This window comes from Euphorbia lathyris, chromosome 7 (assembly GCF_963576675.1).
Source record: "Euphorbia lathyris chromosome 7, ddEupLath1.1, whole genome shotgun sequence".
NCBI lineage: Eukaryota > Viridiplantae > Streptophyta > Magnoliopsida > Malpighiales > Euphorbiaceae > Euphorbia > Euphorbia lathyris.
The window spans coordinates 69625585-69639116 of NC_088916.1; the positions used below are offsets into that span (position 1 = coordinate 69625585).

The following is a 13532-nucleotide window of genomic DNA, read 5'->3' on the forward strand; positions in this document are numbered from 1 at the left end:
TCAGACTCAAACATTCATTAATTAGTAATTCTGGATTGCGGAGTCTGATACTTTGATTCTGTGCAAGAACGATCCAATAGGTGAGAGCCTAGGGTGTGTGAGAGCAGGGTTGGGTATCACGCGAAGTAATTACAGAATGGTTAATATCAGATTGAGCATTCGTCACTCCCGATAAATGGGAGATATATCCAAAGGGCCGCTTGTGGTGAATTGACTGAAATCCTTGCAAGGTGATACAATTAAGAGTAGAAATAAACATTTCACTTAACTTATCTTTCAGAGTGAATTCAACCTGTACAAGTAAAACCAGACTCTTCGTTATATGTAACCTTGACACATTCCATGGTTATAAGGAATTGACCGATAGGATATAGTTGATGAAGGATCGTATTATACTATACCTAATATAGAAAGGTTAATGTCAGTTATCAACCTGACTTCTTAATTGCTCTGGGGGAATATCATAGGTTCTGCTAGTAACAGCTCTCGACGGTATTCCGTTATATATATGTTGGAATTAATCGTAATGAATAATTTCAAATGATATATACGGCTAGTGGCAATAAAGAACCTAATGGGTCGCATATGGGACTTGGAATCGGAGGACGAAAATGTAATTAGTGGGACATACACATATGGGCCGAAATTTGTATTAATTTAGGGATAAATTAATTTGATTAATAATTATAATTTGATTATGGTTATCAATTAAATTAAAAGATTAATTAGAAGTTTTTATGTGATTGGAACTCTAATTAATTATTCCTAACATTAATTAATTATTAATTTGATTAATAATAATTATCTAGATATAATTAGTTATTATTTAGATAATAGTAAAGTGTTTATTTAATTATCTAATTAGGAATCATATTCCGAATAAGATTCCAATTATTTAATTACTTAACACAACTGGGATTAGGGTTAAGAAAAGTCTATAAATGGACTCCCTAACCCCTAAAATTCGACCAACACAAAAAGGGAGAGGAGGAATCGTTCCGTCTTTCGTCTCGGCTAATTTACTTTATTTCTTACTCCCTCTTTGATCTCGTATCGATTTCTGTTAGAGGCAATCATTGTGATTGCTATTCATTGAAGATTGATCACTGATTATCTTTTGGTTTTGTGTTGAATCAAACGTTCGTGGTTCACGAGTTGACAATAACAAGTTGTGGGCACTTTGTTTGCAATGGTAGATAGTTCATCACTAAAGGTATTACTATCTATCCCTCTTTATATGAAATAACAATTAAGAGATCTTGGAAAAGGGAAATAGATAAAATAGATAAAATTTTATTATTCCGCTATGCCTAGGCTTGTCTATTTTTCTTCAACTTCCAAGCAGCTAAGAGGATTCTGCAATATCTCCTAGGCACTGTCTCTCAAGCTAAGTTGACATCTTTATGTGATAGTGTCTGGCAAACTGTCCACACCAGAAGATCAACAACTGGTTTCTGTATATTTCTGGGTCAGTCTCATGTTTCCTGGAAAGCTAAGAAGCAAATTGTTGTATCGCGTCATCGCATTAACTACTTGTGAGATTACATGGCTTTATTCTCTTCTAAAAGATTTGGGAATTCAAAACTTGCTAACAACCATTTTGCATTGTGACAACCAAGCTGCATTGTCAATTGCTTCCAATCTTGTGCTTCACAAACATACTAAACATATAGAGATTGACTGCCATTATGTAAAGGATTAAGTAAAGACACATAAGGTTCTCCTAACCTATGTTTTCTCTTCTGATTAAGTTACAAATCTCTTGACTAAGGCTCTTCCTATCAAGAGCCATATCAAGCATGTACACAAGCTTGGAGCTTATTATTTGTCAACCTCATCAGCTTGAGGGAGAGTATTAATGAGTATTATTGATATTTTATTTAAATGATTGTATTTTTTCTATTTGCCTTCTCTCTCTCTATTTACCATTAGACACTCTATGTACCTAGGACATGTGTTTGTATCTTAGAGTGAGAGGTGGTTTTGCTATTTTGTCTGTTCTTTCATTGTTGTTTTCACATTTGGGCATTATGATGAAATAAATAGTATTAGAGAATTCTACTTTTTCTTATATTCTTTTGTATTTGGATCCATCTTCTTCAAATTTGCTCTTTAAATGCAAGCATTATTGCAAATCCAAAGTAGAATAGAAGTTGTCATGATGAATAATTTCCTAGACTTGCTGCCTATCCAACTCTTTTTCCTCTAAGCCTTATATTGCAAAAGAGAGCATATTAGTGAATAACAAGATATTAATGAAAGTGATGGACAAAAGCACAAATGAAACTAAATCGAAAATGTATATTATAAGCCTACTTCAGCAATGATGGTTGAATAACTTGTATAAGTTTTTTGTGAGATGGATATTGATCTTTTTCGCAACCTAAGCAAACTCCTATAAAACAAGGGAGGTGTCAGCTCACCGACGTAAGCACACTAATACTTAAGCCAATTTCTCTCTTAGAAATAAAGAAGAAGGAAAAAATGTACACGGTTTAAAACATATCGAAAAGATTCCTTTAAACCCTTTATTTACAGGTTGTTATGACCTTTATTAGGATTTTGATGTGTCATTCTTTTAGTTGGACAACACAATATTCTAATAAAATCCTTCCACACATTGTATCCTTCCTTGATTGTGTTAACACAATAATTTAGGGCGTATGTCCAATAGACGTACCATTTGTATCCACATCTTAGTATTCCAACCTTTAATGCGATTAGGGATGTCTATAGTCGTATGTATAGATCTTAGTTCTAGGACCAACGGTCGACGTATGTTCACCTTTATCCGGGTCATTCGCGAGTCTCTTTAAGTCGTTTAGCTAGAGTCTCCTTTTAACTCTTAAAAAACGACCATTCACTTTTTTATCATTAAGATATGAAGATTAATTGATCAAAATGAAATTTTTATTTTTATTTTTAGTGTGTTTTAATATCTTGATAATTTGAGTGATTTGGAATGTTTGAATTTAGAATTTTTTGCTAAATTTGTGGATGGTTTATTAAATTTATGTTTTGTTTTATTTGTAATTTATTTATTTATTTATTTTGTGTTGATTCTTAACATGTAGGGTATATGCGTTTATACATGATTTAAATGGGACAGATAGGATTCAAGAAGTATACATATTAGGGTAGGGCAATTTAAAATTCAATTTTCGGATTGTCATTACTCATCCATTATCATTCCTACTTATAAGTGTTATGTAATTAAAAAAAAGAGATATTGAATATCTATTTTAATTGTTCTTTCATTATTAGCATTGTTTGTAACAATGTTTAATATAAGTATAAGATTATTAGTGATCTGAGTTAGACAAGCTTATAAGTTGGGTTTTTCGATGGCTTCTTAATAAATCTCATGACAAAGAAACAACATATTAAAATTATATACCATTAAAATCAGGAATAAAATATTTTGACAGTCTGTACAAAGCACACCATACTCATGATAGAAAAAAACATTATATCATTATTTAACTAATTTGATATTCTAATTATGAAAGACGCAAATCACCGATCAATTTTTCGAAATTCACATACGATGATCCAGTAGGAGATGAAGTAGCCACTTCTGCTTTACTTTTCCATTCCATCACATTCTTCCTCATTTCGTTTCCTCCGTCACCATTCATTAATTCATTCAATATCTTTTCAATTTCATTCCTATTTACATAACCGACGATTTCCATTCCTATTTGCCACTTATTTCGGCAAAACCAACTATTCGTCTGTTGCTCGGCAAAGCAAGGCCAACAAATCACCGGCACACCTCCACACAAACTTTCCAAAATAGAATTCCATCCACCATGCGTTAGAAATCCTCCGATTGCAGAGTGACTCAACACTTGTTCTTGCGGGCACCAACTTGCTAGAAATCCCCTTTCTTTAATTTCCTCCATGAATTCCGCTGGAACTATTGCAGACTCACCGATCACAAGATTAGGCCTTATTATCCATAAGAATTCCTTCTTGCTATTTGCGAGTCCCCAAGCCAATTCAACTAATTGCTCAGGCGTCATAACTATTACACCACCGAAGTTCACATATATAACAGATTTCGGCTGTTTTGAATCGAGCCATTCTAAGCAGCCAGATTGTTCTTTCCAGAGATTGCTTTTTATACTGTTTAAACTACTTTCTTCTCTGTGATTTTGAAGAAGAAGCTGAAGAGGACCGATGGTGTAAATTGGATTTGGAAGGATGGAAGAAAGATGCATCAAAACTTGATGCTCTAGTTCATCAAATGTATTACAAATAATGCCGGAAGCATTCCGAACATTTTCAGCTTCAACCAGACAAAAATTAAGCATAACATCGTCAGGATCTGCAGTCTTTATAAAACTTGGCAAAGCTTTCAAAGGTATACCTTCAATACCTCCAATCCAATCAATCTCAGTTTCCAAATATCCATTTGTTAGATAGCTAGCATCTGATTGTGTATATGCAATTTATAAGTCAAAATTAGAACCAAATCAATTTTTAGGTATCAAAAGTTCGTAAGCTTCGATAAATCAAGTCAAATATAATCAATTTTAGATACTTAAAGTTTATTAAATTTAAATTAATTATCAAATATTACTAGCTTAAAAACTAAATTGATAATGTCTCCTTATTTTCACTTTTAATGATTACTAGAAGTAAGTCATAATGGAACGAAGTAAAAGATAGGCAAAAATTATCTTAGGTTTTGGTGAATTGAAGAACTAATTTTTCATTTCAGGAACTCTTTGATTTTTAGCATTTATCACATCAATCATTTCAAAAGTTAATTTTGTGCATAAAACTCAATTAATATATATTATTCATTTTATTTATATTCAAAATTTGTATTTTTAAAAATTGGAAACAATATGTTTTTATATGTGCGATGTGATTACAAAAATTTTGCAAGTCTTATTTCGAATGGTAAAAAATAAAAATACAAAGTCATATAGATGAGAAATATAATGCGCTTTTAATTGAATTATGTGTTCAAAGCTAAATAATTTGGAAAATAGAGATTTAATATGATTAAAAATAAATAATCAAGAATTTTACGTATTGGAAAAAAAATAAGGGACTCAATCCACCAAAAGCTAAAGGACTTAATTAATCAAAATCAAAATAATTGAGTACTTTAAAATGCCTTTTGCCTTAGGCCCCACTTGTTACCGGAAAATATTATGGTCTGGAAAATATTAGATAAGAAATTCTATTTATTTGAAAATAAAATATTTTTTGATGTTTAATTACATTATTATTAAATGAGAAAAAATAGTGGTTGGCTAATGTTTTTGAAATGATAAGAAAAAATTTAAAGAAGGTTTTGAAAATGCTTACAATTTTTAAAAACGTAAAACATATTACTCATTTTCTTAGTATATTTTTCGGTTGACTAACCTATAATTTTCTGATGACCCGTGACTAAAAGAAGTATATTGCATGATTTCATGGATATAAGTGTACTATATATACCTTTTAGGGGTACGAAACCCTTTTCAATTAGGGTAGGATAGTGCAAGTAGCCGACGTAACCGCAAACGCTGGCCGTCCAGAAAAGGAAATTGGGGATTTTAAATTGCTGAGAAGCTTCCATCGTAAAGCCGGTGATGCCATCTGAAACAATGCAAGTAACTGCGGGAACTTCCGTTGAATTTATGAGCTTAGAAAGAAGGTTTCTAAATGGAGCTGAGCAATTTTTCTGGGTGGATGCGCAGAGGGAAGGCACGTGCTGGGTAGAGTCAGCATCCAACGGAGGAAGACCGTCCGGAATGGTTTCGAATCGGAAATTAGGAAGGCCGTCCATGGATTCAGGGCCTCTTGATCTCAAGAGACGTCTGTGATTATATTCAGTGTTAACAAAAGTGATGTGGAAACCCTTTTGGTGTAGAAGTTTTGCTAATTGCAGCATCGGATTTATGTGTCCCTGTGCTGGGAATGGAACACAGACAGCATGTGGAGAAGAAGATGAACTCATTTTCTGATCTTTATGATTTCTTGGCTTAGACTGCAAAAATCAACAATGGCTAAATTTACTTTTATAGTGAATTTGGAAGAAATCTTGAAAGTTTTGGGGTGGTTGAATGATATTAGACAAGAATAGTGCGTTATTGAATGAAATCGAACAACAATAATTATTGGATGCAAATCCACGAAGATATACGGATCTTGAAGATTACTGGACAAGAATAAATGGACATTTGAAAGTTTTGAAAGTTCTTTCATCATAGAAAGTAAACATTGAATAACCGCTTGAAATATTGATAAATCACACTTTTTGAAAATCGTCGTGTTAATTGGTGGTCCATTATATTATTAAAGAAGTGTAATTTATTGACATTTTAACAAGAAGTCATATTATATATAAGTATGACACCGTGTTATCTTTGCACCAACTAAATTATTTGACAGCGCAACATATATTTTAAGGGTTAGAATTCATGAATTAACAGGTAAGATTTATTTTTTAGAGTATAAGATGATATATACTTTAACGTCTACAATTTTATTAAAATAATTAACTAAAAAATAGCTTAGTTTTTTTTTAATAAGATAGCTAAGTAGTTAATTAATTATAAAGTCTTAATATTTTATTGGTTAACATGACATTTGATATTAAATTATTAATCCGGTTCACAAATGACGCGTTTAGCTAGATGTACAACAATCTCTCAATTTCAAGCCGATATTTAAATTTATCAATAAAATCTCTCAATTTCAAACGATTAAGCGATTGACTTTTATGCTAGGAATTGTTTGATAAATAAAAAATCACACAATTAATTAATTTTAGCATATTTTTTTTTAAAATCTTTTTGATAATTGTAATTCTTTAACCATTTAAATTATTCTTTTAAGTTAAAACCCACTTATTTTAATACGTCAAAATATTTACTTAATATTTTAAGTTGAACATTATTAACTAATATTTTTATATTCAATACTTATTTTTTGTATTTATAAAACAATTGCATCATTTAATACTTTCAGTTTATAATATTTAACATTTAAAATTCAGTACTTTTTTCTTCCCAACTTAATTTTCAGTTTTATCAAACATCTTAATGCATATCAAAGTTTGGAAGATTTTTATGTTCAGATCTCAAATTGAGGAGTTATTATATTAATAACGGGTAAATATCATCAATGATTATTAAAGTTTAGGTTCGGGTTTTACAGTGCTTGAGCTGAGAGTACCGACCTAGTTGGGATGTCAGGCTCTAGCTATTGTATCATTTCAATTCTTATAAAAAAAATGATTATTAAAGTTTAGGATCAATTTCAAAAAGTTTAGCGAACTTCATTTTGTTTCAATATATATTGGCTACCACATAAAGTTTCAAACAGTTAAATTAAATAAATAACATATATAATTTTGTTTTCTATCATTTAGTATTACATTATATGTAATGAATCATTTTTTTTATAATTCACTTATTAACTTGATGTTGATAGGAATGAGAAGATTGATATTTTCTTTCAAAATATTATTTCTTTTTTCTTCAAATGTATCTTATTGCAATTGGTGAAATGTATAAATAGGTACCGTGGTGTATAACATTTGTAGCATTTCACACTTTGATATATAACCTTCAATTTTGCACATTAAAACATACAATCTTGTAGGTGACTTCACACTATGCTTTGACTGCCATATATTTATTGATTCTATTGACCAGTCATTTTTACAGGCTATACATCATAGTGTGAGGTCACCTATAAGATTGTACATTTTAGTGTACAAAATCGAAGGTTGTACATCAATATTTGAAATGATGCAAAAGTTATACATCATGCATGTAATTTACCCATATATAAATAATAAAATATTAGTCGGTAAATGCGCAATAATGTTGTTAAAAGTTAACATATGTTTTAGGTTAGCCTTTTTTTCTTTAATTATCAAATTTAATACATATTTGAATAGGTTACAATTACCAATCATGGAGCGTTTGGTAACAAAATGGAATCTAGAAAAGAAAACAATGAAAAAATGAATGAATGACCATGAATTCCTTTATATATTTGTTTCAGTTCCAGACAGAGATTCTCTGATATACCTCTGATTCCCTTTGTGCTTGTTTGGTTCAAATGAGATAATAAGCTAGAGTTGTAGATTGTTTTTAACAACATTTTTTATACATAGATGTTCTGCATTAATAAATTAATGGGTAAATTTCAAAAAAGTCCATGTGGTTTCACTAATTTTTAGATAAAGGACTGTAATTTACTCTTTTTCAAAGTAAGGACTGAGGTTTTCAACTTTAGCAAAATAAGGACTTTTTCGATTGATACTATTAAAATCACCATTGACGACTTCAAAAATGACATTTTAAGAACTACTAATATTCTAAGCAACTTTAACTCTTCAACTTATTTATTTTGAGATTATCTAGATTATGTCTGGTAAAGATAGATACTAAGAAAGATGATTTTCAAAAATCGAAAATGTAGTTCCACAGCAAATATGACATTGAACAACTTTAATTTTTGAAAATTTTCATTTTCAGATCACGAAAGACGGTTTTAATAGCATTAATCTAAAAGGTCATTGTTTTCTTAAAAGTGTGAAACATCAATCTTCGTTCCTTTATCTGAAAATTAGTGAAACCACAGGGGTTTTATTTGAAATTTATCCTAAATTAATTACATACAAATATAGAAATTTAATAAAAGAAAATGCATAAACATTATATTTTAAAAATAAAATTATCACTTTAAAATAATTAAAAATAAATATTAGAATTTAATAATAAAATAAAATAAAAAATTTGGTCAAAATTATCTTTCAAGGAAAAAGAGTAAAAATAAATAAGTAGAATGATCAAAAGTGAAATTAGTCTAGGGATGAAAAAAATAAAATAAATTAAAAAAAAGTATAAGGATAAAAAAAATTAAAAAAAGTAAAATTTTGTCAAAATAGTTTTTCAGAAAAAAAAAGTAAAAATATATAAGTACAATGATCAAAAGTGAAATTAATTTAATAATAAAAAATAAAAATAATAATTATATGGACCAAAACAAAAATAAAAAGTAAACTAGATATGGAAGGTTGTAAAAGATGAGAAATGGAATAGAAAACTCTAGGGAGAATTGGGTAATTAGATTAGAGGAGTTTAAAGTCTCGGTTGTGTTATCTTCATCATATATACATTGGGTAATTAGATTAGAGGAGTTTAAAGTTTCGGTTGTGTTGTCTTCATCATATATACATGTTATATTCCCAACATTCTCCCAAACCCAGTTAGGCTGGGAAAGACCAATGAATAGAAGGAATGGAATCAGGGAATGCGACCGGTAGAGTAAAGGGAGAGGAGCGGTAGGAACCACTCGCATATAGTAATTAAAGGAGAGGAATAAGCAAGCCATTAGTAGGGAGTTTGGGTTCTCTCTTACATCTAACCTAGGTAAGTATCTTGGTGTTCCATTACTCCATGAGCGAGTTACCGAAATTAGAAATATATTGTTGATAGAGTTCGTTGATTCTATGCATCAAGATTGGTGCGTTTGGAAGTTTTTTTCTTGACCAGTGGAAGTTTGTGGTTTGGGAGTTTTTTTTTTTTTTTTTGGTTTTGTCATTTTGGAGCCATCACGTAGATATCACTAAAATCATTTTCACTAGGTATGAGTGTTTGTGGTGTGTGAGAGTTTTTTCTTCTCGAGACTTCCATACAAAGAAGAACAAAAATGGGAAAAAGAGAAAAAAAAAACTTACGGGTTGAACAAGCTTCGAAGTCTAGAAACTTGGAGAAAATAAAAATTTACAAGTACAGAAAGGTTAACCCAGAAAACCCTCCCCTTTTATATAACATGTCTTACTATGAGAGGAAAAACGACAACTTTGAAAGATATCATTCCAAGGGTGTCGCTTAATAACCTCCAAACACCTCTTCATTTCCACTCTTAATACAGGCTTCCTAAAACGTGACAACATTTTAGTGGGACATGGTTCTTAATTTAAAAAGACATCTACAAAGGATCATGTGCCCTATTAGCAAACGTCACGTCTCAAATACAACATATGGACCTTTGAACTACCTAGAAAAAAAAGTAAACATAACGTGCTACTTTTGTTCAAAGTTGCTTCTGACATAAATAAACGTAACATGCATAACACCTCGATTATAAGATACCACTTCTGCCAAATGTTGGACCAATAAATTTAGCCAGGATTAATACCCCAACCCTTGAGCCAAACAAAGGCCTAAAGAACTTCGACTGATCGGAATGGGAGATCTGATAACAAGCGAAAGAATGTGTTGGACACGTGGACGAATGAAAACGTCTCGTTCTTGGTGTAACCTTCCTAGCCACGTCGACAAATGAAGAAAGAGTTCCGGACTTGACATATATCAATTCTTACTTTCACGGATGGAATCATGGGATGTCGGTTTATTATGATAAGGCTCAACAAGTGTTCCTCATTAATATCCTTAGCACGTGTAACAAGGTTTCATTAGGGTGTGCAAACTACTAATTTATCAGGATTCTCCCTAACATCATATAAATAGAAAAATCTGTTATGCAGCTCTAGATACACATACATACTCTGCAAAAAATCATAATTCATTATTACGTCATCTTTTTCATCCTTTCTAACTTACGCATGAGAGTGGCATCACGGTCCCTAACCCTTCTTTTGATATATATATATTTTTTATCTGAATATGCATATATTAATTTCTTTGTAAGTGGTACATATGAAATTCCAATTACTAGAATACAAAAGAATAAAAAATTATTGTCATTCTGGCTAAAATTAGAGCAAATAATTTATTAGTCTCCTCCTTTTTATCAAACACATTATTTAGTCCCTCTATTTTGAAAAAACATTATAAGATCCTTATCAATTATAATTACTAGCCTTTTAGTTATTCTGTCTATTTTTTTTTTTTTAGATTTTTAACAGTTATATTTAGTATAAACAGAGCTACAGAAAATAACAGAGTAACATGATCATTTTGTACTGTACTATGACTGTCCTAAAAGTTAATATATGTTCGGTTAAAAATCTAAAAATACTAGACACAAGGACCAAAGCATTAATATTGATAAAAAAAACCCTTAAAATGTGTTTTTTCAAAATAAAAGGATAAAATAATGTGTTATATAAAATAATGGAAACTAATAAATTATTCACTCTTAAAATTATAAAGGGAAAAGTACAAAAATAAACCTCGTGGTTACATCTGTTTTCGATTGCAGCCTTGTTGTTTAAAAATTTACAAAATGGTACCTTGATGTTCATTTTGTTAGCAAACACATACAAAATTGACTAACGGTGTTAAAAGTTAAAAGAAAAGGAGTTAATTTGGTCCTTATATTTATTTATTTTATAAATTAACTTCCTTATTATTTAATTATCCCAAACAAACTCCAAAATTAAAAATAAAACTCAAATACACCTTCTTCTCTATATCTCTTTAATTTTTTTCTTTCTCTCTACTCTTTGTTAATTTCTCTCTCTAAAATCAATATCATGGTTTTAGACAGAGAAATTAACAAAGAGCTTGTTGAATTTAATGAGTTTTGAGTAAGAGAATCAACAAGGAGTAGCTTATCTCCTAATTTTCGTTTAGAATTGAATCCATGGCTTAAAAAACCATAATCTTAAAGAAACTTTAATGGAAGCAACTCTTTACATCTTCATGGCTCAGCCACCTGCCATAGACAACCTCACTTTTGCTGCTTCACTTGGCTCTGCTCTCATCTACTCCTCTGTTTCTTCCGGTAATACCCTTCACCTTCATCTTCATCTTTTTCAGGTGAATGCAGAGATAATTACAGAAATTGGTGATCCTAAAACGGCCATATCCGATGTGGTTCAAAAGCTAAATATCAGTTAATTAAAGATTTAATTTCGACTTAATTTTATGTATTTAAATTCAATTGAAGGAATCATTGAAAAATCCGATTTTAGAGAAATTAACAAATAGAAGAGAGAGAAGAAGGAGAGAAATAATAAAAAAAAAGAAATTAAAGAGAGAGGTAGAAAAATGTTCATTTGATTTTTATTTTTAATTTTGAGGTTTGTTTGTTATAATTAGATAATAAGTGGAGTTAATTTATAAAAGAAATAAATATAAAGACCAAATTAACTTTTTTTCCTTTGATTTTTAACACCGTTAGTCAATTTGGTATATGTTTGCTAACGGAATGAACCTCAATATATCATTTTGTAAATTTTTAAAGGCCTAAACCATAATCAGCCCCCTGAACTTGTCACTTTTAGTCATTTTGCCCCCTGAACTTACGGGACGACCCATTTGCCCCTTCAACTATTTAAAAGTGGTATTAGCAATCTCCTATTTTCATTATAACGGAAACAATTATGGCATTTTTCATTGCAAGTATCAAGGTCATAATAAAAAGGGTTATGCACTACTAAAATAAGCTGCAAATCAGGTTAGTATAGACAATACACAAGTTCTCTTATAAAAATTGCATATAGGGTTATGCACTACTAAAACAAGCTCCAAATGAGGTTATATATATGCAGACTAGTTCCAATACTTCTATGAACACTTGTACTAATGTTGGAATTTCATTTTGTTTCCGTTATAATGAAAATAGGGGGTTGCTAATACCACTTTTAAATAGTTGAGGGGGTAAATAGGTTGTCCCGTAAGTTCAGGGGGCAAAATGACCAAAATTGACAAGTTCAGGTGGTTGCATATGGTTTAGGCCATTTTTAAACCACAATGCTGCAATCGAAAACTGGTGTAACCACAAGAATTATTTTTGTAGTTTTCCCTAGGGCTGTAATCGAGCCGAGCCGAGCTTTGGCCTGTTCAAGCTCGGCTCGCTATAAAATTAACGAGATTGAGCCCGAGCCGAGCTTGCTATAAAATTAACGAGCCGAGTCCGAGCCGAGCTTTGGCTTGCTCAACGAGCTTGAGTCGAGCTTCGAGCTTGTTTCGAGCCCAAAATCCTCTTTTGGACTTGGTTTATTAAGAAAATTATCTAACCATGAATTGTTTGTGAGTAAATCGTTAGTTATATTTGTGAAGTTTGCTCGCAAATAACTCTTTAATTGTGTACATAAACAAGCTCACAAGCAAAATTCGTGAATAAATAAGCAAGATGCTTACAAATAGTTCGTTTATTACTCATTTATTATGTTTGTGAACGAACTCATCTAATAGCAAATGAAATAATATTAAATTTGGATATTTGTCAACTAGCACAAAACTATATAGTTTTCTACAAAACTAAAATTTGTTCATAAATATTCTAATCGAGTCTGCTCGCGAGATTTCGAGCCGAGCTTTGGCCTGCTCAAGCTCAGCTCGTTTACGAACCGAGCCAGTAAATCGTGTTCACGAGCAGCTCGTTTACAAATCGAAACGAGTTTTTATCGAGCCGATCACCGAACCGCTCATGAGCGACTCAGCTCATTTACAGCCCTAAGTACCCAATTATAAATTTTTGCATTATTCTTTGCAAGGATCCCACAAATCTATTTCAAAATCTCAAAGCACTTACCTAGCGGGACTAGGTAATTGGTCTAGGTACTCGTAATAATATAGCACCTTTCCATTTATGTC

At 31.1% G+C, this 13532-nt stretch overlaps 1 protein-coding gene across 1 annotated transcript; it reads right to left on the bottom strand.

The window, feature by feature from the left end:
- Positions 1–3381: 3381 nt before the first annotated feature.
- LOC136234778 (7-deoxyloganetin glucosyltransferase-like) lies at positions 3382–6249 on the bottom strand. The gene is made up of 2 exons (XM_066024251.1): positions 5461–6249; positions 3382–4435 (listed from the first exon to the last, which is right to left on the bottom strand). Exons 1-2 carry the CDS (start codon positions 5960–5962, stop codon positions 3501–3503), a joined length of 1437 nt encoding a protein of 478 aa, XP_065880323.1. The 5' UTR covers positions 5963–6249; the 3' UTR covers positions 3382–3500.
- Between the last annotated feature and the right edge of the window lie 7283 nt (positions 6250–13532).